Here is a 26,849-nt window from a genome sequence, read left to right as displayed (position 1 = left end):
GGGAGGAGAAGTCTGCAAGGCCGTGAAAGGGCAACATGAGAGATCTTTGTGCGGAGGGACATGTTCTGTGTCATGACTGAGGCAGCGTCCATATCCTGGTGGTGATACTGTGCTATAGTTTTGCAAGATGTTACCTTTGAGGAAACTGGGTAAAAATACATGGGATCTTGCTGTTCTTTCTTACAACTGCACATGAATATACAGTTAATCTCAAAATGAAATCCTACTATAACAATGATCCATTTTATAAAGCAAATAATCATTTTATAATCACTTTCTATTCGTTTAAAAAAAATAGTTTCCTTAAGGAGGTAGACACCTAAATTCTCTGCCAGGAATAAAGCCTATTCCAACATAGATTTGATGAGTGGAAGAGTGTGTGCCTGATGGGGAAATTGGAGGTGACAGTTGAGTGTGTAGTGTTAAATATAAAAAAGTTTTGTCAAGAATCAAGATTACATTCTCAGATGAAATATTAACGGGCATATCGTAAACAGATGGCGTCTCTCCAATGACGATGACTAAGAGCAGAGGTGGTTATAACTTAAAAACTAATGCCAGACAAAATCTGAGTCCAGAAGATACCTCTAAAAATGCAAGTGGTAGTTTCAGGATAGGTGAAATATATCTATATATGTTTTATCCCAGAGAGTTGTATAGATGGAAAATAAAAAATATGTTCAAGGATTTAGATAAACTTGTGGATTTACTCCATAAATATTTGTGTGCCTATAATTGGCCAGGCAGGTATCTGTGGCTTTAATATATTTCATGAATTTTCCTAACATGTAAATGTGGTTGTCCTTCGAGGCAACCATACCTTTCCCAAATCACTGATACATTGGTCAAGATCTGAGAACCACATGGATTGGATTTTCTCAGGCTATGCTCTTTCTGATCTTACTGCATGAGAGATTGGTATGGAGAAGGGAAATCCAACCTGAGTCAGTAATAATACTGTAGGGATATCTTACAGACACAATCCCTTTAAAAATGTCTTAAAAGATATTTTCAACCTAATTTCTCTTTTTCAGGTATTGATATTTTAGGGATATAGAATAAGAAACTATAGGTATGACTGGGGAGGTGGAACCAAGCTCTGTTTAGATGTTAAGAAGCAGATACAGATAACACACAGGGAGGTCAACTGGAGGTGCATCATCGGAGCTGGGCCCTGGTAAATCTGGCCTGTGTGCTGTGACTACTGGGGGCTCTCTGCACAGTGCCCAGGACCCCACAGTCAGCTTCTGGGAAGGCATTTACTTTGCTTCTGCCAAAAAAAAAAAAAAAAAAAAAAAAAGTCCGTTAGGGGCTGAGGACCTCAGTGAGTGACAGCTTCCTCACTCTGAGTTTGAATGGCCAACGAATAGTAGGCCCGTTCCCGGAAAGCTCTATGATCTGAGATAGTAAATAACTTCAGAGTTCTCTCCAGGAAGTAGTCCTATTAGGAAATGTTATCTGTGTCAGACAAAACCCTACCCTCAGCACCCCCAACTCAGATATTTTAGGGAACCATGATTCCATGTTCAACCCCAGTAAACCACCCCCACCTCCCCGGCAGACATGACCTAACTGGGAGTGAGGTTGTTGGTGGCTGAGATGACCCCACGTGTCTGGAGTGGAGGAACTGTCCCGCCAGAGAGATTTCGGGCCGCTGCTTACTGGTCGGCCACAGGAATTTTTGGAAGTAGTAAACCTTTTGGTAAAAGGGGGCTTTTGTCTCCCAGAATAGCAACAGTTATCATCACTTAAAACCAGTGATTTCTATATACAGCAAGCGCTTCTATATATACACTCCTGCATTGTTTATATAGGACTATTTTAAGATCTGTGTCACATTTTTCTCGTGTATTTTATGATGGGAAAATTCAATTGGAAAAAATGCATTTCGCTCTGGTGGGGATGGTAAGGTAAAATAAGTACTTACACACACACATGAATTTGTTGTTTTCAGTTTAGCTTTAAGTGGTACAGAAATAGCTGGGTAATAAAGCTCCTTAAATGAAATTATGTTTCTTCTCCTTAAGTTTAACCATTGTTCTCGTGTTACAGGATATCTGTTAACCACATTAGTCAGTAGAAGACCTACAAGGCGTGTGTAAGAATTCACCTATGTTTTACTTATAAAAATTATGAGAAAGTGGCTTTATGTTTGTGTAATGTGGCTTATAATTCAGGGTACTTTTTTTTTGTAGCTGTTGAATTGAGAGGGAAATGGATAGGGGAAAGGGCCTATCTACGGTTAAGAGTAATGTGGGTGCAGAGACTGGGGAGTGGTGGGGGCTGTGGCGGGGCAGCCGCAGCGGGGCGTGTTGTGGCAGTGAGTGCAGGAGTCGGGGTACTGTGAAGGCCAAGGCCTCTGAGAGGTGTTCCTTCCTACCTGGTGGGTGAGGTGGGGTGGGCATCAGCCAGGTGCCATGGGGGAGGGGTGTGAAGCAAGGAGCTCAGTCTAGCAGAGAAGATGACACCCTTTACTACGGGGCAGCAAGTGATCGTGCCTGAGGAGAAACGCAGAGGATGCTGCAGGAGTTGAGAAACGGAAAAGACCGTTTCTACCTTTGGGGACCAGGAAGGGCTTCCTGGAAAAGGTGCCATTTGGAGAGGAGTTCCAAGCAGGGGCAGCGATGACAAGGACTGCCAGGACCGGGCTTGCGAGGAGAGCTGGAGTAAAGCCGTCATGGTTACAACCGGAGGAAATCGGGTCAGCTGCCGGCTGGTGAGCGTGTAGGAGGAGTATGGAGGTAGAGCTGGAAGGAGGGGGCTGGTGGGCCAGGTTCTGATGGCCTCCGAGCCCCGCCATTCCAGGTTTTCTCCTTCGCTCAGCAGGTGATGGGAAATGAGCACCGCGGACCCGGTGTTGCGACTGAGTGAGTCTTAGGTTTGCAGGAGCAGGGAAGAGGCAGGTGTTAGGGGATGTGCTAGACTTGGCAGGGGCTGGGAGGAGGGAAATACACAGATGCATAAAGCCCAGGCCCCTGTCTTCAAGAAGGTGAAGGTCTCATGGGGGGACAGTTAACCTCGGGGAAGATGGAGGAACGAGTGCAGGTAACAGGCTGTTGGGTGAAGAGCACAGGTACCAATGATGGCGTTCCATTTCTGGGACTTATAGGCTTTTGTCGAGTCCCGTCCCCACCCAGGTGTCTCTTCTAGCTAAATGTCTCTGGTCTCTCCATTTGTGCCTCACGTGGCATGGTTTATACATCTTCCAGGACCTTGGTAGTTCTGTCCTCAGTTTGCCTCTGGTAAAATACAAAACCCAGACCCGAACACAATAATGCAGATGTGGCTGAAGACAGGAGGAGCATCACTTCCCTTGTTCTGAGGTTATATTCCCACTTAATCGTCGTGAGCTTGCATGTTGCTAGATCACTGGGATCTCTATTCTGGGGGGATCCGCTGTCAACAAAGAGAAGGGGTTGGGGAATGGAGGTCCTCCCAGGGAGGCCCCAGGTGGGCCTGTATCTGCCTTGGAACCGGAAGTGTGTTTACCCTACTTAGGCACTTCTGTCCCCCTCGGTTCCCTATTCCCTGCTCCGGGCTCCGCTCCAACCTCCTGCCTCATTCACCCCGTTTGGTCTGTTGTTCTGCCGTGACCCCGCTAGTCCTCCTGGGCGGTGGCTCTGCAGGTCTGTAGATCTGTGACGATTTACTGATCTGTGCATCTTAGGTACTCTGTGTATTCGTGCTTCATGAAAAAGGTGAGTGAAAGGGAGAGAGGAAGCAAAGGCAGTTTCAGAGTTTTAAGCCTGGGTGACTGGAAATTGAATGGTATCGTTTCTAGAAGCGGGTACTTGGAGAGGGAGGTGTAACTTTGGAGAGGAAAGCCCAGTTCTGTCCCTAGTGACCCAGGCCTTTCTGGTTAAGGCCCCCTGGCAGAAGCAGTTTGTGTCTCCCCGTTAGCAAGAAGGGTCGGAGTGGAACTCACGCTGGACATTGGGCATGGGCGGCAATCCTTGGGTGCTGCTTTTTTGAGCATCTTTTGTCGCTGTAATCGGCTTTCATGACCTTTTTGGCTGCATTTGGTGCTTTTGAGTCCTCTCTGCTTCTTGAAATTGTTTTCTTAAATTTGGCTTCCAAAACCCCATTCTCTGCCCCCCCGCGTACCCGCTGACATCTCTCATCTAGCCTGTCTACAACGGGACTTTCACCCTTTCCAGACATGGGCCTGCCGCAGCCCTCTTCAGGAATGGCAACTCTCTTCCCGTGGCTCGGGCTGGAAAACCGTAGAGCTGGCCTTGACTCTTCGCTCCTCTGCCCTGCATTCAGTCCATCAGCCAAACCTGCCGGCTCTATCTGACATACTCAGAATCTAAGTACTTGTCACCTCCACTGTTAGCACCTGCTCCAAGCCACCCTCCCCTCTCACTTAGATTCCTGAAATAACTTCTCTGGCTCTCCCTTCTCCCAGCCTCAGCCCTTCCCCACTGCCATCCTCCTCCTACCAGCTGCCAAGCCTCTTCTCACCTCTGCAGCCAGGAAGATCCTTCTAAAACAGTCCAGGTCATGTCACTCTTTGGCTCAGAACCTTCCAGTGACCTCCTGGTCTTCGAGCAAAAGCTACCGCCTTTTTAATGGTTATAGGACCTGCACCTCCTCTTTGCCTGCTTCTCTCTTGCTCGCTCTGCTCCAGCCACACTGGCCTCCCTGCCTTCTCCGACCTCTCCCTCTTCAGGGCCTCTGTTATTCCTCCCGCCTGTCACACCCGGCCTGGCCCCTGTCTGCCTCATCTGGCTCCTCAACACCCTTCAGCTTTGCTCAGATGTCCCCTTATTAGTGAGGCCCTTCCCTGCCCATCCTGTACTAAATCATTCTGCCCCTCTTTTGTTCTCCACGGCTCATTGTACCCAATCGGACATGGAATTTTTTGTTGTCTCTTCCTCTTAGTGTCTCTCTCCCCCACTAGACGCTTACACAGCACTGTGTTTTATGGATTACAGATTATGGTCATAGACTTACCTCACTTGATCCGTTTGTTCATTTTTCGTAAAACAAGGCTCATTCTGGTTATACTTAAAGTGTATTGATTGACTTCTTGGCTGCTAATCCAAAAACTGATGTCCTTGGGGAGAACTTCAGTATGGCCATTCAAACCTCCTCCATCCCATTTTGTGCTAGTTGCAGAGAACTCACTCTTAGGAACTTTATTGATTCCTGCTGAATGACTTGTTACAACTGTTATGTTTGCTACACTGAGAATCCTTTAAAAATGAAGGCCTATCCCATGCTTGCTGGGCCCCACCTTTGGTTAGCGAGGGACTTTAGCATTGCATCACTTCAGGGGAACAGTAGGCCACATGCTCTCTGCTGGCCGCGCCCCTGGAGTTGAACAACGTAGCAGTAACGATCATACAGTGTTTGGCTGACTTTCTCCTCATTGAATCTTCCTGCTTGTGTTCTTCCTGCTGTTTGAGTGGCCTCTGTTTGCCTCGTGCTTTAATGGGTCTGTTGGACGACTCGCTGTCACTGTCTATTAGCACAGCGGTGTCAGGTTGTTCCTGATTCCAGTCTACTTCATCGACTCTCTCGGCTTTCTTCCTTCGCTACGTCTAGACAGCTAGTCTGTCTGCTGCTGCATTTCCCCTCACTGACATCCAACTTGCAGGAGAGCAGACGAGTTCCTATTTTCATCAGGTGCCCTTGGTCAGCCTCATCACTGTCCTGCCCGATTATTTCCAACAACATACAACTGATAACCTGTCTTTTAAAATTTGAGCCTAGGATTGTGGCAAGGTTAAAAGATGCGGGGATGCCAACCTGCCACCATGCTGGGCTGGATTAGCAATCCAGAGGGAATATGCAAATAATCAGCTGGGGGGTGGGAGAAACAGGCAGAAATGTGAGGCCCGTTTTACTGTGTACAGATGGTTACTTAGCCCATCTCATCATGGAGACAGGTGCTTCCAAAGTCATCTGTGCAAGTGCCCTGCCTTGAACACACAGCAGTTAGAGAAAGATGAACAATCTAGGTTACTACTCCCTAATAACTTGCTCACGATTCGGGATTTGAGTTAGGATGTCTCCTAGAACCCTATAGTCAGAATACAGTCCTGCTTAGGTTCTCTTAAGCCTGACTTAGTGACCCATTTTTCCTCCATTTCTAGAACCAGACCAGGAGGAAGAGAGGCTAGGGGTTTAAATTTCAGGACAGTTCGAAGTGCCTGGAATACCACAAAACCTCTTCCAGCTCTCCAGAAAGGGTTCTCTCCAAGTCCTAATCCTGACAGCCATGTGTGCTTTGTTCCATACACAGTTTATCAAGTTTGCTTAATAATCTAGTGATAATAAAAAGTGCTAGTGTTATTTAATGCCTGTAATTACATATTTTGCTGATTGCTATATTTTTATCTCTTTGGAAGCTAACTATCCACTAGTTCATAATCTTTTCTAGTTTTTGACTTAGTCTCTCGTTAGTTTCCCCAAAGTTACTTTTCTGCTTTTAATCCTGACTTAATTCTTCCCACACTCAGGTTAAAAAGGATGTTATTTATTTGAACTCCGTTTTTTAGAACTTGTCTATTGACACGTTTACCTTTTCCTTTGGATCGCTCCATGGCTGAGCCTGAAGACCATACTCACTGCGGGGAATGGTTAAAGTGGGGGATACAGGCACCGTCCTGCTCTCTCCTCGAAGGGTGATCTGACAGGAGGGGTGTCTTTTTTTTTTTTTTTTTTTTTTTGTACTGCTTACCTGGAAGAAGGTTCAGAAAACAGGACTTGTCACTAGGAATTGCAAAGCTAAAAGAATGTGGCTCTGGGGCAGATGCAGAAGTTTCAACACTGGAAGTGGGGGGGATGAAAGCCTACAAGTGAGCTTGGAAGAAAACTTAGTAATTTTCAGTCTAAGAAACCTAACTCACATGAATAGTTTCTCCTCGAGTATGGCCCTTTCCAGTCAGATCTGCTGGTGCTATCGAGCTGGTATTTCAAGTATGTCCATCTGCATTTAAACGAATTGCTCCAAGACAATCTGATTATGCGGTAGTTACTTTGGTGAGAATAGCGCCTCAGTGGAATGGAAACTTCATTTTGAGTCTAATATTAGACCTTGCTTTGGAAAATTCCTTTTAAATGATCACAAGCTGGGAATAGCAAAAGAATTTAACTTTCGACAGACAGCATTCACCAAGAATTTTTAACTGCTTATGTTTGGGTCCTTGGGAAAGCAGATGTGAGAAAGTGACCGGCCTGAATGGACCAGGGTAGCCGTGACGTGACCTGATGGGTGTTTATATCTGTTGCTGATAAGTTTCCCTCCTCGTCTCATTTGCTCAAAATATTTTCATTCTTTGAGCATGAGCACGTTAAGGATGAAAATTGTTAGGATGCCTAATTGCCTAACAATCTAAGCTTCTAGGCTTCCTTGATGCTTGTAAAGGGGTCTGAGGCAGAGCAGAAAAGGGCCAACAAACCTACAAAACCAAAGCCAGTTTCTGAGTAAGTGCTAGGAACTTGATCAGACCTGGCCCCCAGAGAATATTTTTAGTTTGTCTAGCTGGTTGTGTCTGGGTGAACTCACCCAATTTGAAGTTTTAAGTAAACTTTATTTAAAGGACTCCCCCCACCCACCGCTGCTTCCAAAGAATCCCCGCTCTGTCATTAAAAAAAGTAATATACATGTTAATGGAGCATGAAATTTTCAGATCATGTCTTCTTGGCTTAACTCAAGGACCTGTTTCAGATGCCTCACATGCCTTGGATTAGGAAAACCAATATTGGTATTTGAGAGATGCATTATTATCTTAAAAGATTTTTCTGAAAGGGAAATGCATCTTTTAATCATGGTGTGCTTTTAATATAGTGGGTTTTCTTGTCTCCAAATAAGCTGGTAGTAGGTCGATGGTGTCTTAGAACTGAGGAAGAATGTTAAAAAGAGAGGAAGAGTTAACCATTTATTGATTGCTCAGGGGCTCCCAGCCACTGTCCTTGCTGGATCCCCGACACTGTCTCTGATATTCACAGCAATTGTATGTGGCAGCGATTATCATCAGCCTGGTTTTAAGAGACTGAGGCTCAGGAGAGTTCTGTAATTTGCTCGTGATCACACAGCTAGTAATGGCAAGGAAGCGGCCCTGCTGGGGTTCCAATCCAGGACTGTTCAGCTTCAGAGCACCTGCTCTTCCCTTGCCCTTCTGGCTGTCTTCTGTAGCAGCTGTTCTTAAACTTTCTTGTCTTTGGATCTCTTTAAGCTCTTAAAAATTGCTGAGGACCCTTGAACTTCTGTTTATGTGGGTTCTATCTCTTGATATTTGCTGTATTTGAAATTAAAATGCAGTAATATAAAACACCTGGGCCTCTTAATTCATTTTTGAAGGATAATAGGTCTACTACATTAACGTTAAATAATATTTTTATTAAAAACCACTCTTCCAAAACAAAAATAAGTCCATTGTGTTACCTTTTCGCATCTTTATTACCCAGTTGGATTCTCCTATCATCTGCATCTGGTCTGTGCAGTATATGTTTTAGTTGAGATAGATGAAGAAAATCTGGGTTCCCATAGGTACGTATTTGGAAGGGGGAGGGATATTTTAACAGCCTTCTCGGGCAATTGGGAATATCCTCCTTTGATACTATACCAAAATTCCACAAGTGGTAGTTTTTTAAAGGTTAGTTGCCGTGTAGAGTCTGAAACTATACCAGTGGAATTTGGGTGCACTGTTAAATTGAAATCCTTTGATCTGAAATCTTCCTTACAGGAAAATTCTGCATAATATATGTAGGTACTCCCCCAGTCCGGGAAGGAGAGCTTCATTTCTACCTCTCACCCCTCCCTGAGGGTGGGCTGGTCTTCATGACCTGCTTCCAAAGGATAGAATGAGGAAAAGAAGAAAAATGAGTAACTTGACAGTGGAGAAACTCGAGAATGTCACGTGGCGGTCGTGTAAGCCCTGATATGATGTAACTAGAAAACCCAGAACCCCAGTCTAATCACGAGAAAACATCAGACAAACCCAAATCAAAGGACATTCTACAGGATTCCTGACCAGTACTCCTTGATTGTCAAGGTCATAAAAAAGCAAGCAAAGACTAAGAAACTGTCAGATGCCAGAGGAGACATGACACCTCAATGCAGTGTGGTACTCTGGATTGGATACTGGAACAGGAAGAGGGCATTAATAGAAAAAACTGGTGAAATCCCAAAAAAGTCTGGAATTTACTGTATCAATTGTCAATTTCTTAGTTTTACAAATATGGTGTGGTAATGCATGATGTTAATGATGGGGGCAACTGCAGAAAGGCTCCACAGGAATTCTGTACTGTCTTTACAGCTTTTCTGTAAATCTAAAATTATTCCAAAATAAAAAGTTCAAGAAATCCATTGTTATAACCAAGCAACAGACTCTAACTATAGAGCACAAACTGATGGTGACCACAGGGGAGGTGGGCAGGAAGATGGGGGAAATAGGTCACAGGGATTAAGGAGAGTGCCCGTGATGCGCACCGGGTGTTGTATGGAGTTGTGGAATCACTAAATTGTACACCTGACGCTGATATTACGTGGTATATTAACTGGAATTTAAATAAAAATTTCTTTTAAAAAGTATAAAAATAGGGTATGAGAGGAAAAAAGAATCTGTTATGTCTTGTACTCTGAATAGATTGTTTGCCTGGGCATGATTTGGTAACATCATCATTACCATGATCATTTGGAAAATACTGGTTCCCTGAGTTACGTAGATCGTTGAAATGTTGACCCATTTCATTATTCAGTATTTTAAAAATCACACTTGTTCTCTCATCAGAAAACTCTGTCAAGAAGTTCTCAAGCCTGTGGTGGATACAAGTTTCCCAAAATTCCAGTTTTCCCGTGAAAGCTCAAATTTTATCATTAGCAAATACTGCTGTTGTTTCCCTTAATGTTGCAGGCTCATTTTGTCCATTTTCAAGGAAATATTTGCAGGACATCCAAGTCTAAATACCATCAGTTTGGTACTTATCCTTCAGGTAAAAATGACATCCAGTGAGAAACGTGGCTAGTGCAACCTGCAGTTCAAACAATTGTGCAAGTGCATTTCCTCAAGATGCCTATTGTACCTCGGGATGCGACAGAAGTGTTTTAGGGTGGGTCTCCTTTTGCCACATAGAGTATCAAAGGCTAAGTACTCAAGGTCAAGATTTAATGAAATTAATTTTTACATCTTCACCGGAGACATTCTGAAGAGACATGGACTTTACCCCCCTTTTCCTGTGCATGTGTGGTGGCGGAGAATACGGTCTGCTCCCACTGCCTCGCTTTGTGCTTGGGCACCTTTGCCTGATCGGCTCAAATACCAGCACCGTGCAAAAGGCTGGGAACATTTTAGTGTTCCACTGGAAATAGTCTGACCTCGCTGCCCTCCTAAGAGGGTCTTGGGCATCCCTAAGGGTCCAGGGACCACACTTGGAGAACTGTTTTCCTGAAGTAAAGTAGCAGTTGCTATAAGGTCACAAAGGAAGGGCTGACATAATTGAACACCAAACCCATGAGGAAGCAAGTGGTCGTGTGTGCAGGCCAATGTGTGTAGAAGCTGAGGCTCTTTTGGCTCAATCATCTTGCTCTCGATGGCTCGGGAAACTTTTCCATTTGCCCGTGGTTATTTCGCACCATGTTTAAACGCCAAAATGCAGACTTGGATCATCTGGTATCTGTGTTTGCCGCTATTTTTAATGTAATCCTGTACAAGACTTCCTTCAGGAAATTCAGAAAATTCCTTCCTAAACTTTGATTTCTTTTCTTTAAAGGTAAATCTCACCTGGCTATCGTGCAGCGAGTGAACAATGAGGGAGAAGGGGACCCATTTTATGAAGTTCTGGGAATCGTCACATTAGAAGACGTGATTGAGGAAATCATCAAATCCGAGATTCTAGATGAAACAGATTTATACAGTGAGTAGTCTGAGTGTGATTTTTCAGAACCTTGGCTGTTTCCTGTCATCTCGTTCGTGAGTCCTCTCACGTCTCCAGGGCTTACTTGCCTCTGTCTCTAATTACCTGCTGTGTGTGTAGGCTGTGGACCACTTAGCTGTGTGTTCCAGACCCTTCATCAGAGCAGGGGGAGGAAGAGGCAGGTCCTGTGATGTCGAGTGGCAGTGTTCTGTTTTTGTTTTTGTTTTTTTTTTGAAAGCCAGCTTCTTCTAACCACAGATCAGGGCATTACTTGCCCTGAACAGAAAACTCCCTTCTTGGTTTTTACATTTATTCTACGTGCGGAAAAAGAATTGTTCTTTACTACATTTTTATTTTCCACAATAAGGCAATCGTATTCAGATAAATTTCTTTTTCTACATAAGGCCCTAATTCAAGTACTTGTGAGGAGGATTTGTTAGATTGATAGATTGCAGCTGTTTAAATGTCCTTGTTCCAGAACCCACGGGCCAGGGTGGGGGTGAGGTTTGTGAGTGTAGGTTTGCTGTGGGGCAGTGGCAGTGAGGGGGAGGGATAGGAAACGGGACAGGGTAGGGTACACAATAGGAATGTGTTTTTCCCTTTCTCTGCTATTCTGTTTTCTTTTGGAGGCAGGGGAAAGGGCTGAAGGGGGTAGGAGTCACTTGGCTTGGGGCGGAGGGAGGGGAGGCTTCACTGGTGTTTGCGCGTGGGGTAAACTTGATCCTGGGCTGAGTATTGAACCTGAATCCTGTCTCATTGACGTCCACAACTGGATTGTTGGACTGTGGAGTTTAAACCTTCTTCTTCAGCCTCATTCTTAGTAAAGCAAGACCCTTTTAAGAGATTAATAATGCGAAAGGTGCATTTTTGCCTGCAGATGTTTGGGACTCTCAGAGGTGGGACAGAGAAGAGTACCTGGGCTCTGTTTATTCTGTTTGGCTTTTAAGACGTGACTTAGAAGGGAAATGGATTGTTCAAATGGCCTGGGGCGCCTGGGACAAGGCCTGCCTTGCTTCAAATAGAGTACTTTTTATTCAGTCCTGCTAGATGGGAATGTTCCTCATTTTAAAAATGAGAGTCTTCCATGTACCCTTAGAAGGATAAACTTGATATTTAGGTAATGACTTGCTTCTAAAAATGTACCTTAGTTTATCCTCACATATATATTAGTACGTTCTTTAAAATCACCATTTCCTATTGTGTTCTATCCTCTTGACACTTGGAGAGTAGTCAGAGGTCACATAATAAAGAATAGTTATTTGTGTGTTGACATTCTTTTCATCCTTCCTTACAGTGACTTTAATACCAAGTGTGTCTCTTTATATTTTTTCGTTTCCTCAGGGGTAGTACTCATCATAAGAAGGATCATTAAGACATTTAGGAGATCCTATGTTTGCTTTTCAGTTAATGTCTTTTAAACCTCAATTAGACTAATTTCACACAGAACTGTTGCCTGTCATGCCTTACTGGACGGAATGCTGAACGCATGATTTTAGTTATATTCTTGAGGTCGACAGGTGATCAGGGCAGATGACTACATTTGCCATTAGAAAATTATTTTGAAATTCGGTGTTGATTTATGCTGTCTGATTCTGGAAAGAATTTGAGACAGAAGAAAATGATAAGTTACAATTGCCCTCGCCCTCTCCCCAGGACAAGCCTGGTAATTAGTCTGTTTGGCCCTAGGCATGAAATGGTAATAATGCATGGACTCAAGATTCTCGGGAAAGGAGTGAGCGACTGAGGTCTTGTCTTTAACCAAGTTTTTTCTTGATCATCTCTTTGTCGAGAAAAATACTAGAAAAAAGGTTTTGTGTTAGACACCTTCTAGATCAGGGGTTTGCAAACTACAGCCCATAGCTGCCGCCAGTGTTTGGATAGCCCACCAGCTGAGAATTTTTGTTTGTTTTTACATTTGGTAATTGTTGAAAAACATCAAAAGAATAATTACTTAGTGACATGTGAAAATAATATGAAATTCAAATTTCATGTCCATAATAAAGTTTTATTGGCATACAGCCATGTTAATTCATTTACATATGGTTGCTTTTGCTCAACAGCAGGGTTGAGCAGTTACAGCAGACACTGTATGGCCCCCAGAGCCTGAACTACTACCTAGCCCTTGACAAAGGAAGTATGCTGACCTCTCCTCTGGATGACCTTCTTCATATTTGCTTGACCCTGAGGGTCTCAGGGTCTGGGGTAGAAACGAAGCTAACAGATATTATTAAAATGTTCTATGAAAGCATGCTTTCTTGTTTCTGAAGAGGTTTTGTGTGAGTGTTTGTTTTCCCTGTTTCGGCAGAGGCTAGGAGCCTCTGAAAGGCAGGGCACACTTCCCTGTGTCCTCTGTCACCCAGTGATCATTCTTCCCTGCAGCACGGTGACATCGAGTAGCAGGAGACGGTGTGCGCTCCGAGCTGTGTACCGTTGCTCTGGGGTTACATGGCTTATGTGAGGGTTTTGTCCCCGCTGCCCAGTCATGTACTTACAAGGGCTCTAAAGACCTTCGTGGAGCATGTTTATCGTTGATACTGATTGCCTTTGAATTGGGTCATGACTGTGCTGCACTGATTTGACGAGGATTCTCTCTCCTCCTCTGTCCGTGGGGCATTGGTGCGCAGAGTGCCCGCGGTCTAGAGGTAGTCTAGCCTTTCCAGCGGATTTTGTCCTTTTCATTCAGAAAGAGCCCTGATCTAATCGAGTGCCTTTCCCTTTCTCTTTCCTTGTTCTTCTGTCAGCTGATAACAGAACGAAAAAGAAAGTGGCCCATCGGGAAAGAAAGCAAGACTTTTCTGCCTTTAAACAGACAGACAGCGAGATGAAGGTGAAAATATCACCCCAGCTTCTCCTGGCCATGCACCGTTTCCTAGCAACAGGCAAGTGCCGCTTATCACAGTTGGAGATCTCTACGAACCCTGGACCGTGTTTCTCACCCACCACTGCCTGGGGTGGGCTGGGGGTGGAGACCGGGAAATGGGGTGATAAGTAATGCCACTTTTGTGTTTTGTTTTCTGTTTTTTTTTGTTTTGTTTGTTTTGTTTTGTTTTTTTCTTTTTAAATTCTCTCCTCTCCTGTGTTCAGTGTCGGCATGAACCCTCTGAGACATTTACCAGGGGTGGACCAGTAACTTAAAATTGGTCTGAAAGGTAAGGATGAATGTTAGTGCCACACTGCATGTGAACCATAGGCCAGGTCATCTGCTTCCAGCTCAGTCTGGGGGAGAGCCCGCTGGTGGCATGGGCTGGCAGTGCAGATCAGACACCCCCTGGTTGTGTGTCGGCCAGTTGAGTAATTCTCTCTCCAGCTTGCCTTGGAAGAACAGTTGGACATCAGTGGTAACCTGGGTGCTATGATTTGCAAAGAAGAAAAATAGATTTTTTCAGAATTAAATCTATCTTTTATGATGTTGATGAAATCAGAAATTCTAAGCGCTTTGACATGGATTTCTCGATGGCCTCTTCAAGTCCGATTAACTTGGGCCCATTCCAGGAGGCAAGCGTTCACATTAATTAAAACCACCAATCCGGCCGGCACTGACTGCTCCAGAAAGGTCAAGGTTGAATGGACTTAAGAGACTGACTAACCCTTCTCACATCCCCAAGTGGCTCTCTAGGTGAAGGGTGAGCTCTCTTGGCCAGGGGAAACGTGAGAAAATTGGAAAGTACCCAGTGGCCTGTAGAAGACGTCTGTGTCCACGATGGGCATCCAGGGCCCTTCAGCTGCATGCAGCATACTTAAAATATTTCGAAAAGAAGGCTAACAGTAGCCATGCGATGGAATGTTATATACTCTTTAAGACCGTGTTTTCAGATGCCTAGAAATGCTCACAATATAGTACTTTTGACATGGGAAGATACTCATCATTTAATGTGAGGTGAGAAAAAAACACAAAGCTGTAAGACCACTGTGTTTTCATGTGCGCACACACACACATCCACCCCCACACACACACACAGACCCACACCCACATCCACCCCCCCCACACACATCCGCTCCCACACACACATCCACACACACACACACACACACACACATCCACACACACACACAGGCACACGTGCTCACCAGCTGCTCAGAGGGACGGACTGGTGGGTTCATAGGTAACTTTCTTTTCCTCTTTATCTTCTTCCGTGTTTTCCAAAACAACTACAACGTACTACCTTATTTTGTCATTATGAAAGCTAATACAGAAGCTAGTACAGAATTTGTGGTTCACCTCATGAAAACAATTTTTTAAACATATAAACGGTATCTTTAACTTATTTTTCTGAATCTGGTAATATTGTTCATCATTTCAGAGCCATACTTTAACATTAAATGTTCTCCGACTCTACCTCTGAGGTACCATGAAGTCCAGCTTCGGTAGGAGCAGCCCTAAGCCAGTAATTGAGTTTTTTTATTGGAAATAAAATGGATTCCTTTGTCAATACAGATACATGTTTTTAAATTTTTTTGGTTAGCAAGTTGGAGTGCATGTCGCTGTGTGCACGTGCCTTGCTTCTCTTCTGAATCTCCGCCTTCCTTTGTTCCCAGACTCTCTCAGGTAGTGGAGTGGGAGAATGAGAGGTGGAGCACTTCGTCTGGGCACCTGGTACTAACCCACACCTAGATGCTTCCTGACCTTTGCTTCTTCCTTCGGCTGTTGTGGAACAGTCAGACTATTGTGGCCTGTCAAAGGGTGTCCTGGCAGTCAGGAGCCTGCTCTTCTGGTTGACTGTGATTTGTATCAGAAAATTAGGGTAACTTTATAAGAACTGAAACCAATGACAGGTTGAAAAGGAAGCATTTAAACAAATACGAGACTTCGGCATTTTCTAATTTCTCCCAGGTAATCTACCCCCAGTGGATCACCAAACGGAAGTGTCATTAATCCATACTGTGTTGCTTTTATTCCAAGTATTCTTATATTCTAAACTCCTTAATCACTAGTGTAATTTTTTTTCCATCCATTTGAAGTGTAATATCAAGTTGTGTTTATATCTATAGAAGTAGAAGCATTTAGCCCATCCCAGATGTCAGAGAAGATCCTTCTAAGGCTGCTAAAGCACCCCAATGTCATCCAGGAACTGAAGTATGATGAGAAGAACAAGAAAGCCCCAGAATACTACCTCTACCAGCGAAACAAACCTGTAGACTACTTCGTTCTCATTTTGCAGGTCAGAAGAATTATTCAATAGTTGTTTGATCTCACTGAGTACCCATCATTCCAGTTCTGAGGAGACTTTTCTGTAGGTGAATGGGTGTGTCAAGGTTCACATACTTAACTTCCAGGGTCGCCTGATACACGGGAGGATTTCATCCCCCTGTTTTCCTCTCTGTAAAATAATTTCCCTATAAAGCAATGTCATTAGTTACTTCAGTTTCCAGTACTGAAGGGCACTTACTGATTGCTGAGGCATGGAGGCATTCATTTGAAGAATGGTGAATTCAGTTGTTCATATTTTTTGGAAGAGTTTGGAGAATTACCCGTACACGTCCAAGTCTTGGTTGGGCATTGTAAGTGTCGTGAGTTCCTGGGGCCCTCTTTTTACTGTTTTCTCTTTTTTCCACTCTTCGTTAGGACTTGGTCGTCTACAACTTCCTAGAGGGAACTTACTATCTCTTCCCTTAACAACATCAAATTAATACATTTCTTATTGTTTATATTCCTGGTTACCAACCAGACTGTTCTACAGAGGAACTAATGTAATCATCACAGCCTCTTGTGGCAAGGGAAACTTCGTTCCTTCTCACTAATAACATAATCCAGTGTATGAGGTGAGAAGATCCATCCGTTCTGGACCCTCCTTGAGGGGCTTTGGTGCTGGAGTTGATAGGAGGCCCTTATTATATCACAGTTTCATTTGATAGAACACTGTCTTTGACATGGAAACCAAGATGAACAGTACAATGCATGAAGTGCTGGTTTTATTGACTGCTTGTACCTCCTTACTGAAGAATTTTACAGGAAGTCTGAGTTTACTCAGTACAAGAATCCTAGCCCCTTAAGCATTCTCTTACTTTTTGGTGATTTCCTAGGTATGAATGGGAGGGATCATTAGAAAAGTATAATGAGTACTTGGTAGGTCCTGCAATTTACATGAGTCCAGCAAGGTCCCAATTATCAAAAGGATAATTAAGGAGGTTCTTTTTATTTGAAAGCAACTCTTATCAGATGTCTGGATGAGGGAAACTCTACACAGTGTTGTGCTCATGTCCCTGTTTTGATGCTATTGTGATGTCTGGAGGCAGAAGTAAGAAACTGTAGAAAAATCTGTGTGGTAACTAGTCACATGCCACTTTCATACATTCTTTCATGGAAACATCTCTTTGCAGGTTTTCTAATTCAATACCCTGATTCTTCTATTAGCCTTAGTCTCATTCAACCCTGAACTGTGTTTTTCTTTTTTTCTGAAGATAGACACACTTGCACCTCTGAGGGGGCTGTAGGGAATTTATGTACTGCAGCGAGGGAATAAAACATGGGTGCTTCTCCTAAAAGCTGGATGTGAATATTCCTTAAACCTAGAGAAACTTTGGATTACGCTAAATTTTGGGTTACACTTTGTTTAAAGGAGGACTTTGAGGATGGACATGGTGAATTTCAGGAGTCATATTAGAAACTATGTATCTTTCACTTGTCGATTTTTATGTAGTTAGTCTGTATGAAGCTGTGATTGGGGAATGCTCTGTGGGGGAATAACAAAGCCATTTCCTGGTTTTATGGAAGAGGGACTTCATACTCCATACTCCCCGTTCATTTACAATTAAATCTTTAAAGATATATTTGGTAAACATTTGTGTGTGTGTGACTTGTATTTGAATACCTACCTCATGTTAAGTATTTATATAAATGTGACTTTTTTTTTTTTTGAATTGTGGAACTGATGATGTCATGGGGGTTTTTTGTAAATAGTGTATGTGCTGGATTAAGAGGATTTATGGAGGGGTTTAAACTATGGAGTTCAGGGAAAATTAGGTTCTTGTCGGTGAGCCAATTACCTGAGGTACCTGGAGTATAAGAAAATGAAATACCATGACTCCTGTTAATCTAGGACAGCTGTCGCCTTTTACAAAATGTATTCCACTCTGAAATGTCCCTAGTCCAACTTTGGAAACTGGTGCCAGGTTATTGGGCATGTTCCTCTGCATGCTAGAGCATTAAATCAGAAGCAGGCTTCAGTACCTGCCTTCCATTCCTGGCCCCGGAGCCAGTGAGTTGCCCTCCATCTGCAGACACTAGAAAAAACTCTTCTATTAAGTCATTGATGTTTGGAATGTAATTATAAATAGAAACCCATTGCTCTGAGTTTAAATGAAATAAAGTCTAATTTATTCAAAGTAGTAAACCATTTAAGCTTAAAAGAATTATTCTGTAAGTTACTGGGCACATACCTCCCACTCCATAAGTATAAAAAGGCTACGACCTAACGTTTTATCTGAAAAAGTAGATTTTTTTAAACTAAGATGTATTGGGGGAGAATCGATAAGGACAGTGATAAAAGCACAATAAACACTGAAAGAAAAGTTTATTGGCTTGACACGTCTGAAATAACAAAACACATCCATCCTGCTTTTTATTGAGTTGTTTTCAAATAAAAAGGACCTCCGTAATTGTCCTTTCGATAATTGGGACCTTGGTGGACTCATGTAAATTGTAGGACCTGCCGAGTACTCATGGATGTGTGTACCCATGGAAATGGATAGGAATATAATTTTGGTGGAAAATAATTTCCACCATCATAAAAGAGTAAGCATACCAAGAAAAAAGTGTTTTACCTTGACTAATACAATTAACAGGAATTTGGAGAAAATTAAATATAAAGTCAGGAAAATAAACTTTTTAAAAAGTTTTATATACTTTGATAAAGTTGATGATTTGCTCTGTCATATATAAGTTCTAAACTCAGAAAAGTAGAAATTTCTAGGACCACCTGTATAGATCATAATGAAATAAAATTGGACCTAAAAATACATAATTGAAGAGTACTAAGCCGTTTTTAAATGGTGACCAATTCTCTTACAAAGGCTTATACGTAAGGCTCAGAACAGGGCGTTATAATGTATTCCCATGTGTTTCATGTGCATCTGTATATACATGAATCTCTCTGGAAGGTTACTCAAGAGTCTAGTCACAGGTGGTTGCCTCTAAGGAGGGAGACTTGGAGGACTGGGAAGACTTATTTCTCCCTTTGAATTTGTATTTCTTACCAGGTGCATATATTACCTATTTAAAGAAATGTTGAAAATATAATTAACATCAAGCTGATAAGCCCTAAGTAGCAACTGAATTAGAGAGAAAATATATAGAATATCATAAAATAGAGAACATCATGAAAGATATTATTAAATAATACCTTATATGCTGAAATTTTATTGAGTACTTAAATAAGGAAAAGAAATCTGTAATTATCTAGAAAAAGAACAAAGCAATAAACCAAAAAGAACAAATTACATAATAAAGATAGTCATGAAAAAAATGTTAATGAGAAAGCCTTAAAGCCCATAAATAAAATCAAGATTTGGTTCTTTTAAAAGATTAACAAAATCAGTTTTCTACTGATGTAATTCATGTGATAAAAGAGAAAAACAAAACAAGAAGTTCTTTCTTGTCCTTTAAAACAGCTAGATTCAAGGAAATCACTTGGAAAAAAATTGAAACTTGGAGGAGCTCATTTTCTGTATAATACAAATGGGCCAAGATGGTATGATTGTCAGATTTCCTAACTAAAAAGGTAGCAGTTAGAGAACAGCAACGTCCCCGAAGACTTATTCACTGTGACTGACTAAATTAGGTTTTTTTAGGAATGCAGGACTAGTTTAAGAACAACAAAACCAAAATATGCCATGTTAATTAGGAAAGGGGTAAAGAAAAAAAAATCCTCATGCTCTTATCAATAGATATCAGAAAGGCAACTGACAAAATTAAGCATCCATTTTTTTTTATTTTAGAAAACAAAACAAAAAATCTTTGTAAAAATCCATGGTGAGTAGTGAACAAAAAAGAAAAAGTGCTGGTGGGGTGCCTGGATGGCTCAGTGGTTAGGCATCTGCCTTCCGCTCAGGTCGTGATCTCAGGGTCCTGGGATCAAGCCCCGCATCAGGCTCCCTGCTCCGCGGGAAGCCTGCTTCTCCCTCTCCCACTCCCCCTGCTTGTGTTCCCTCTCTCGCTGTGTCTCTCTCTGTCAAATAAATAAAATCTTAAAGAAAGAAAAGAAAAAGAAAAAGTGCTGCAAAATCAATCATATCCTTAAACTGACAGCCTCCTTTTGGGATTACGTACATACAATCCCTCATACACATGCATCTAAAGAAATTATTTGCTAAAGTTATCTATGTAAACATATTTATAGCAAATTTGTTAATTATAATAAAGTAGTAGTAGTTCATATGTCTCAAACACTTATATTAACCACATGATGAGACCATCATGTAGTCATGAAAGAAGTGGAAAGCACATAGAAAAATATCAAGAGGGTGTGTACAATAATTATAACTACTCTAAACCGTTTTTCTAATTCATGGAGTTGGTATTTTACAGTGAAGGATTTGTTGGTCCTTTGGGGAGTAAAATATCTAAAGCAAAAAATACATATATATATATTTTTTGCAATTTGTGTATAATTGCTCCTTCACATTACATAACCAGATTGATTTTTTTGAAAAAAATACGAAATATAAAGAATACTAGGACAACAAATAGCTCTTTTCTTTGCCAATTATAGAATCAATAAGAGGAACACTTTTTTTTTTCCTGGTGTTAATTTTTCTGCTTGATTTCATGCCTCGGAGTTTTGTTGTTGTTCAGCTGTCCCACTCAACGTCTCTCCTCAGGGCCTCTGACGGCTTCAGAAGGGGTTTTCCCTGGAGAGTGAAATCCGTTCCTTTGTGGGGGTGGCAGGTAGCATCTTGGAGCTTACCCCACATCCCTAGACATTACTTAGAACCATTTCACCTGGAAGAGGATTTTAAGCCTTCAAGACCAAACCTTTATTGAAGATTTTTGAGCTGTAGAGTCTGTGTGTCCCAGTGAATAATCTTTCGTCCCGAGTCAAATACAGATAGCACCCATTTTGAAGGAAAAAAAAATTACTCGGATACCCAGGGTTGACCCGATTTTTAACAAATTATACTTAGATATGTGTAAATAAAAACTAGGTATAAGCCCCTTTTGCGCTCTTTGAGTTAGAATTTGTATAAACCAAAACAGACTTGTAATTAATATTTTAAATGTGTCAATGACATTGGCTGCTGGGAAAGTACCACTGGTCCCAGTAAGGCAGGGGCTCTGGTGCAGGCTCTTTTGCACTCAGCACGCTTGGGTCTCCATGTGCCCAGCCATGACTGACACTTCTTCAGCCCTTGGTTCAGTTTGGGTTCCTTTGAATGTTTGTGCAGGATGCTATGCTGTTATTTGGCCTCTGCTGGGTGTGACTGGGTTACTGATGTTTGGTCCTCCTCTGTCCCTTTCTCTCCACTTCAGTGCTCCTCACACTTTCACGCACATCACTTGTGGATGCTGCAGGACTGGGGTGAAGTCTGAAATGCTGCTTTTTTCTAACAAGCTCCCAGTTGATTGAGCAGCAAGGCTTAGCCATGATGATTTCAGGTAGTAAGAACAACTTTACCATGCAATTGTGAGCCCCAAGACACTGGCGCTGACCTCTGGTGGTGGCATTTGGTTAGAAAATGGTCAACCAGATGGTCCAAAATATGTGTGCGTTAATCTTTGACCATCAAAAGTTTTTTAAAAATTTAAATATTTGTGAAGGGAACTTGCTATCCCAAGACTACATCTCCGGACTCCAGATTGGAAAACAATTGCTAGGGAACGTTTGAGCCACAGAACAGACCCTCTTTGGGTCATGCTTCCCCTCTTACAGGGCAGTGCTGGTGAACTTCAGCTGGGGTTCGTGCCACTGGGATTCAGTTACCTACTTTCAGGTGTCAAGCCCCACGGAATACTTTGTGATGGTGGTATTTAAAAAAATTAAAAACTCAAAGGTGAACAGGAGACTGCATTGATGTTCGGCATGTGGAGCCTGAGGGAGTTTTGGTCTCCCTGAGTCCGCGTCATTTGCTGACCACTTGATCTTGTTGGTACCAATGAGGCTAGCACAGGTTCCCACCTTGGGGCCAGGTACAGCACAAGACTGCTTTGAGTACTTTCTGGAGGCTTAGGAGCTTTGAGGAGAGTTCCCTAATAACCTTCTTCCAAAGAAAGGTTAGGGGGCTTGTGATGGTAACTTTACTTAGGAAGCCAACTTTGCCTGAGACAGGGAGGCCTTCCTTCTCTTTTGTCAGCTTAAACATGAAGTCCAAGCTCTCCCTTTGGGAGCCCGTCTTGTGCTGTGCTGATTTTGTGTGTGTGTGTGTGTGTGTGTGTGTGTGTGTGTGTGTGCGCGCGCGCGCGTGCGCGCACACGCTAATGCTAGAGTATAAATTTGTGCATGTTTCAGAAGTTGGTATGTGGCTCCTTACACAGAAAAAAAATCCTTATCTAAGGACACCTGATTGGTTGTGAGGCCAGGCAGGCCCTTTCCTCATGGGGGCGGCTTCGATTTGTATACTGGTAGGTCTCTTTGGAAATGGTCACTTTGGGGAGCCATTGACACACATACAGGAATAAAAAATGTTTACTGGATGTTTCTAAAATCTGCCTGCCAGAAAAGCTTCACTTGTGTAGTGAGGAGTACAGGGATGGGCAGTTTTCAAAGCGTGGAATTGTAGAATCCTATAAAACTAGAATCAAAAGAACCATGGGGTCCTTTAGTCCGTTGCATTTTTATAAATGAAGGAAAATGTGTCTGGCGCAGTGGTTCCTTCGTGCTGATGCTTGACAAAGTTTTCACCCGTTTGAGACAAAGTGAGAAAAATAAAGACAGCTGCAGCGAGATCTTCATAAAATTACATATATTCAGTTTAAAGACCTGTCTGTTCTGAAATTATATATTTTCTGTATTTTGGGGGTGAAGATGTCTGGCCTGAAGCAAAATGGTGGTTAGAGTAGATGGTTACGTTTTTAAAAACATCTGTATGAAATAAAAATTCAGCACTGCCGTCTCTGAGGCTGGAGGTTTGTTTTACTAGTTCTGGGAATCCACACACGAGGAACCGGGAGCCCCGGGGACCGCCTCGTAGCCTGGTCGATGTCAGCTTGGTGGGCCGCAGGAGGTGGCTGAGCCTCCCCAACCTGGAGGCGCGTCCCAAAGGGTGGAGAGATGAACTAAGATGGCTAAGATCCAGAGCTTTGAGTCTTTGTGTGGCTGTCCTTGTTCAATTCGCAGACAGCCACCATGACTACGGGGGAGTTTCCTGAGAGACTAGGGTACGCAGAGACTCCAGAGCTGGGGCCATTGTTCACAAACAGCCTTGTAGCAACGATTCCCAACCTGCTACGTGCTATCATCAACTGGAGAGCTTTATTAGAATCCTACTGCCCAGGTTGCAGCCATACGAGTTAAATCAGAATGCCTGGGAGTGGGAGCCAGACATCAGGTTTTTTGTTTTTTATATCCCCAGGTGTTTCCAGGACACAGCAAGAATTGGGGATCTCTGCCTTTGAGCTGACTTGGCCGGGGTTCCAGGCATGCCTGTGGTGTATGTACTGCCCTGGGAAAAGCTCCTTCCCAAGAGGCAGACCCCATATTGTTATCTACAGTCTTTTGGGGAGTGCCTGTTACCCTGCTGGTTCTGATGAAAATTATAAAGAATTCTGAACGGCTGCCCTTCTGCAGGGACACAGAATACAAAAGGCCTTGGAGCTTGTAAAACAAATGATCCAGATCCACTGGAGACCCATAAAGATGGAAGTCGTGATGAGGCTCTGTTGCATTTGATGCTTCCTCTTGGTTTTCTGCATAGAAATTCAGGTTACGAGATGGTCCTGCAGCCACTGTTGAGCTTACGACTACAGAGACAGCCACATACATCTATATGAACTACTTGATACAAGGTCAAGGGTTAGTGCAGGAAGAAATGGATTAAGTAACTGCCAGGATCTGTACCATCCGGAGCTTGGTTTTATTGTTCACCAGAGTCTGAGTACTATGTCCCTACCTGTCTTCTTTCCCTCCTCTCTTAAGGGATGCTGCCTCTGAAGCTAGTCACTGCCCCTCGTCTGTTCTTTCCTCCCAGCTTCCAGCTTTTGCTCCCGTAGTGACCACCTCTTCTCCCCCTATACCCCTCCCCCCATCTCCATCCTGACCTTCCTCCTAACCTTCATTCTTCCGCTTCAGCCTTTCTTGATGGACCCTTTCCTGATGGACTCTTCTGGAAGGGAAGGTGTCCTGTCCCCTCTTGTCTACCGCACTGATACAGCAGCGCCTCTCCAGTGTTTCTTTCCGCGCTCGTGGTGCCCGTCTTCTGGTCACTTAGAGCAAACTTCTGCCACGATTCGTGACTGCCCCTCGCCCCCTTCTGCTTTCGCCAAACTGGGTGGATCCCTTATCCACAGCTCCTCCCCTAGCCCCCTTCTTCCAGCCCTGTGGTTCCCAGCCTGGGAGCCTGGACTCCGTCTTTCTGGAGCTAAGCCCCTGTGTGCAAGCATGGGCCCCACTGGTCTGTCCCCCCAGGAGCCCCGCGGTCTCCCCAGCTCTCCAGATGCTCTTCCAGCCACCTCTCCCTTGCCTTCCCGCGCAAACCCAGAGAGCCTGGCCGTCTGCTGTTTCCCACCTCTGACCTGCCCTCCCTTCTCTTGGCTCAAATCCTCCTCCTTAGATTTTCCTTCCTGTACAAAATGTGTAGAAGAACAGGAAGTAATTTTTTTCTCTGATTCCCGTAGATTCTGGCCGTTTTTCCTCAGGGAGACTTTTTGTTGACCGCCTCGTCCCATCGGTCTTGCACCTGCTCCCATCTGTCGCGCGCGGTGGAAACTTGCGGGTGGCAAGGGTGCTCTTCGCCCGGACCCCATGGCATCTCTGGGGCCCTGCGTGCTGTGTACTCAGGGCTCCCGGCCCCCGATTGTTGGCAGGGCGGTTTTACATTGCGGCGGTGGGGGGGGGGTCAGCTTTTCTTAGAGCAAGAGAGTTGGTTGGGAAGTGATCACACTGCTATTTGGAGTGAAGGGAAACCTAAAAGAGAGACAGTAGATGGTTTTCTGAAGAAGTGATTGGAGGAAAGTCTTCCCTAACTGGGAATGTAGTGTATGACAATAGGGAACTATGAAAATAATCGTTTGTGTTAGTGGGCGGCATAACGAGCTTGTTGGCCAAGAGCTTGTTCTTTGCTTAATCCTTCTGAGCCCCTCTCCTGACCTGGAAGGCGGGGGGAGTATTGTGTCTACTTCATGGAGTTACGAGCACTTAAGTGAATTAAGAAAGCACTGACTTGTTCGCACAGTTCTCCTTCAATGAGTGGTACCGTCATTTTTCTTTTCCTATCATAAAGGATGTACCATAAAGGTAGCCTTCACTGGAGAGGCAGCTCTAGTACGGTGACCAGGAGCCGTTCTGGCGCTCGGCTTGGGAATCCAGAAGTGGAGCTCACTGACTAGGATATTCCAGTCACCTGGAAAACGCATGCTGGGCACCTCCTGTGCAGGGATCGCAGTGGACCCTCAGGCTAGCAGGGTGAACGAGGCGTCCGCAGTCTGTCCCGCAGGAACTGATGCGTGAAGCTGTGGACAAGTTAGAGGAAGAGAAGGGGAGGGAGGACTTCAGGGAGAGGTTTTGTCCTGATGGAAGGAGACTTGCTAAGGTGCTTTTGCAAGACTGAGGAGGAAGTTCGGAGGTGTTGCGGTGCCCGTGGGGGGTCTGGGTGACAAGGGGTCCCGCCTGCAGACACAGGATGCTGTGTTAGCGAGACCAGAGTGAATTTGGTCCCTGGAGCCCAGGTAGTCCATGGCCATGAACCGTGTTAACCCTTAACCCTGGTGCTGCTCCAGCTTGGCCTCCTGCAAGACCATGTCTTCCCCCGTGTTTGTCCCACTGATGGGGCGAGAGCACCATCTTTTTATTACTGGAGGGTTCCCGAAGAATCCATGCACAAACTAGGGATGCTGGGAAAATACTAAGTGGACTCACAGAAATTAAACCTCACACGTTCACGGTTATCTCTGCATCTCCAGCCAAATCCAGTTTCCATGTTTAAGATGAATTAACCCTCTCTGCTAAGTGGGAAAGAGCATGCGAGGCTTTCCTTCCCAGGGATGGTTGGGAGAGGAATTTAGACAAAAATCTGAGGGATGACAAATCTTGCACAGAGCTTGCTGAGGGACTGGTGTAACTGGACTGAAAACGCTCCCCTTTTCTTCTCACAGGGGAAAGTGGAAGTAGAAGCTGGGAAGGAAGGCATGAAATTCGAAGCCAGTGCTTTCTCCTACTACGGCGTGATGGCTCTCACGGCCTCTCCAGGTGAGCGCCCCTCCTCTGCCCGTCGGGGCAGGGCTGGGTTTTAGGACAGAATGCCCTTCCATGGTCACCTTTCTGTACTGGCCAGCTAGCCCTGTTTATCTACGTCTTGACCTTTTTATTGAAGCATATCATGTATGCCAGAACCCCCCCACCCTCAGAAATCATAAGCCTGTGCCCCCATGAACTTTGACACAGCCAAGCTGTCCCATATGAGGTGGCGCCCAGTTCAAGAGACAAATGTCACCAACCCCACAGACCCCCCCCCGCCACCACACTCTGTCACTGTCCCCCAGACCGCTGCCTTGACTTCTAAGCGCAGACTAGTTTTGCCTGTTTTTGAACTTGTATAAATGGGCTGACACGGGATATATTCTCTCGAGTCTGGCCCTTCCCATCCAGTGTTGTCCTTGTCACATTGGTCACTATTGCTGTGTGCGCTCAGACCTTCTCACTGCCGTGCAGTGTTGCATTGTGCAAATACACAGCAGTGGACTTTGTTCGCTGCTGATGGACATGGGGGTCGTGTCCTGCTGGGGGCTGCCATGCGTTGTGTGGCCGCGCACGTCGCCCTTGGGCACGTCTTCCACGAGCGTGTGTGCGTTTCTGCTGGGCGTATGTGTGGGAGTGGCACCCGGGGCTCCCAGCCCT

The 26,849-nt window shown here is 44.1% G+C and overlaps 1 protein-coding gene across 1 annotated transcript in view; it reads left to right on the top strand.

Annotated features, from left to right (window-relative positions):
- The window catches only part of CNNM2 (cyclin and CBS domain divalent metal cation transport mediator 2), a 139,895-nt gene that overhangs the window by 105,232 nt on the left and 7,814 nt on the right, over positions 1–26,849 (top strand). The window contains exons 2-5 of the mRNA XM_028098745.2: positions 10,723–10,866; positions 13,608–13,745; positions 15,856–16,025; positions 26,108–26,201. Coding sequence (XP_027954546.1) covers positions 10,723–10,866; positions 13,608–13,745; positions 15,856–16,025; positions 26,108–26,201 — 546 coding nt within the window. The remainder of the gene's footprint in view (positions 1–10,722; positions 10,867–13,607; positions 13,746–15,855; positions 16,026–26,107; positions 26,202–26,849) is intronic.

Source organism: Eumetopias jubatus, unplaced genomic scaffold (genome assembly GCF_037043125.1).
Source record: "Eumetopias jubatus isolate StellerSeaLion01/CBP00866 unplaced genomic scaffold, mEumJub1_p1.0 scaffold_17, whole genome shotgun sequence".
In the NCBI taxonomy this organism is placed as follows: domain Eukaryota; kingdom Metazoa; phylum Chordata; class Mammalia; order Carnivora; family Otariidae; genus Eumetopias; species Eumetopias jubatus.
This window is presented reverse-complemented; position numbering and strand designations above follow the sequence as displayed.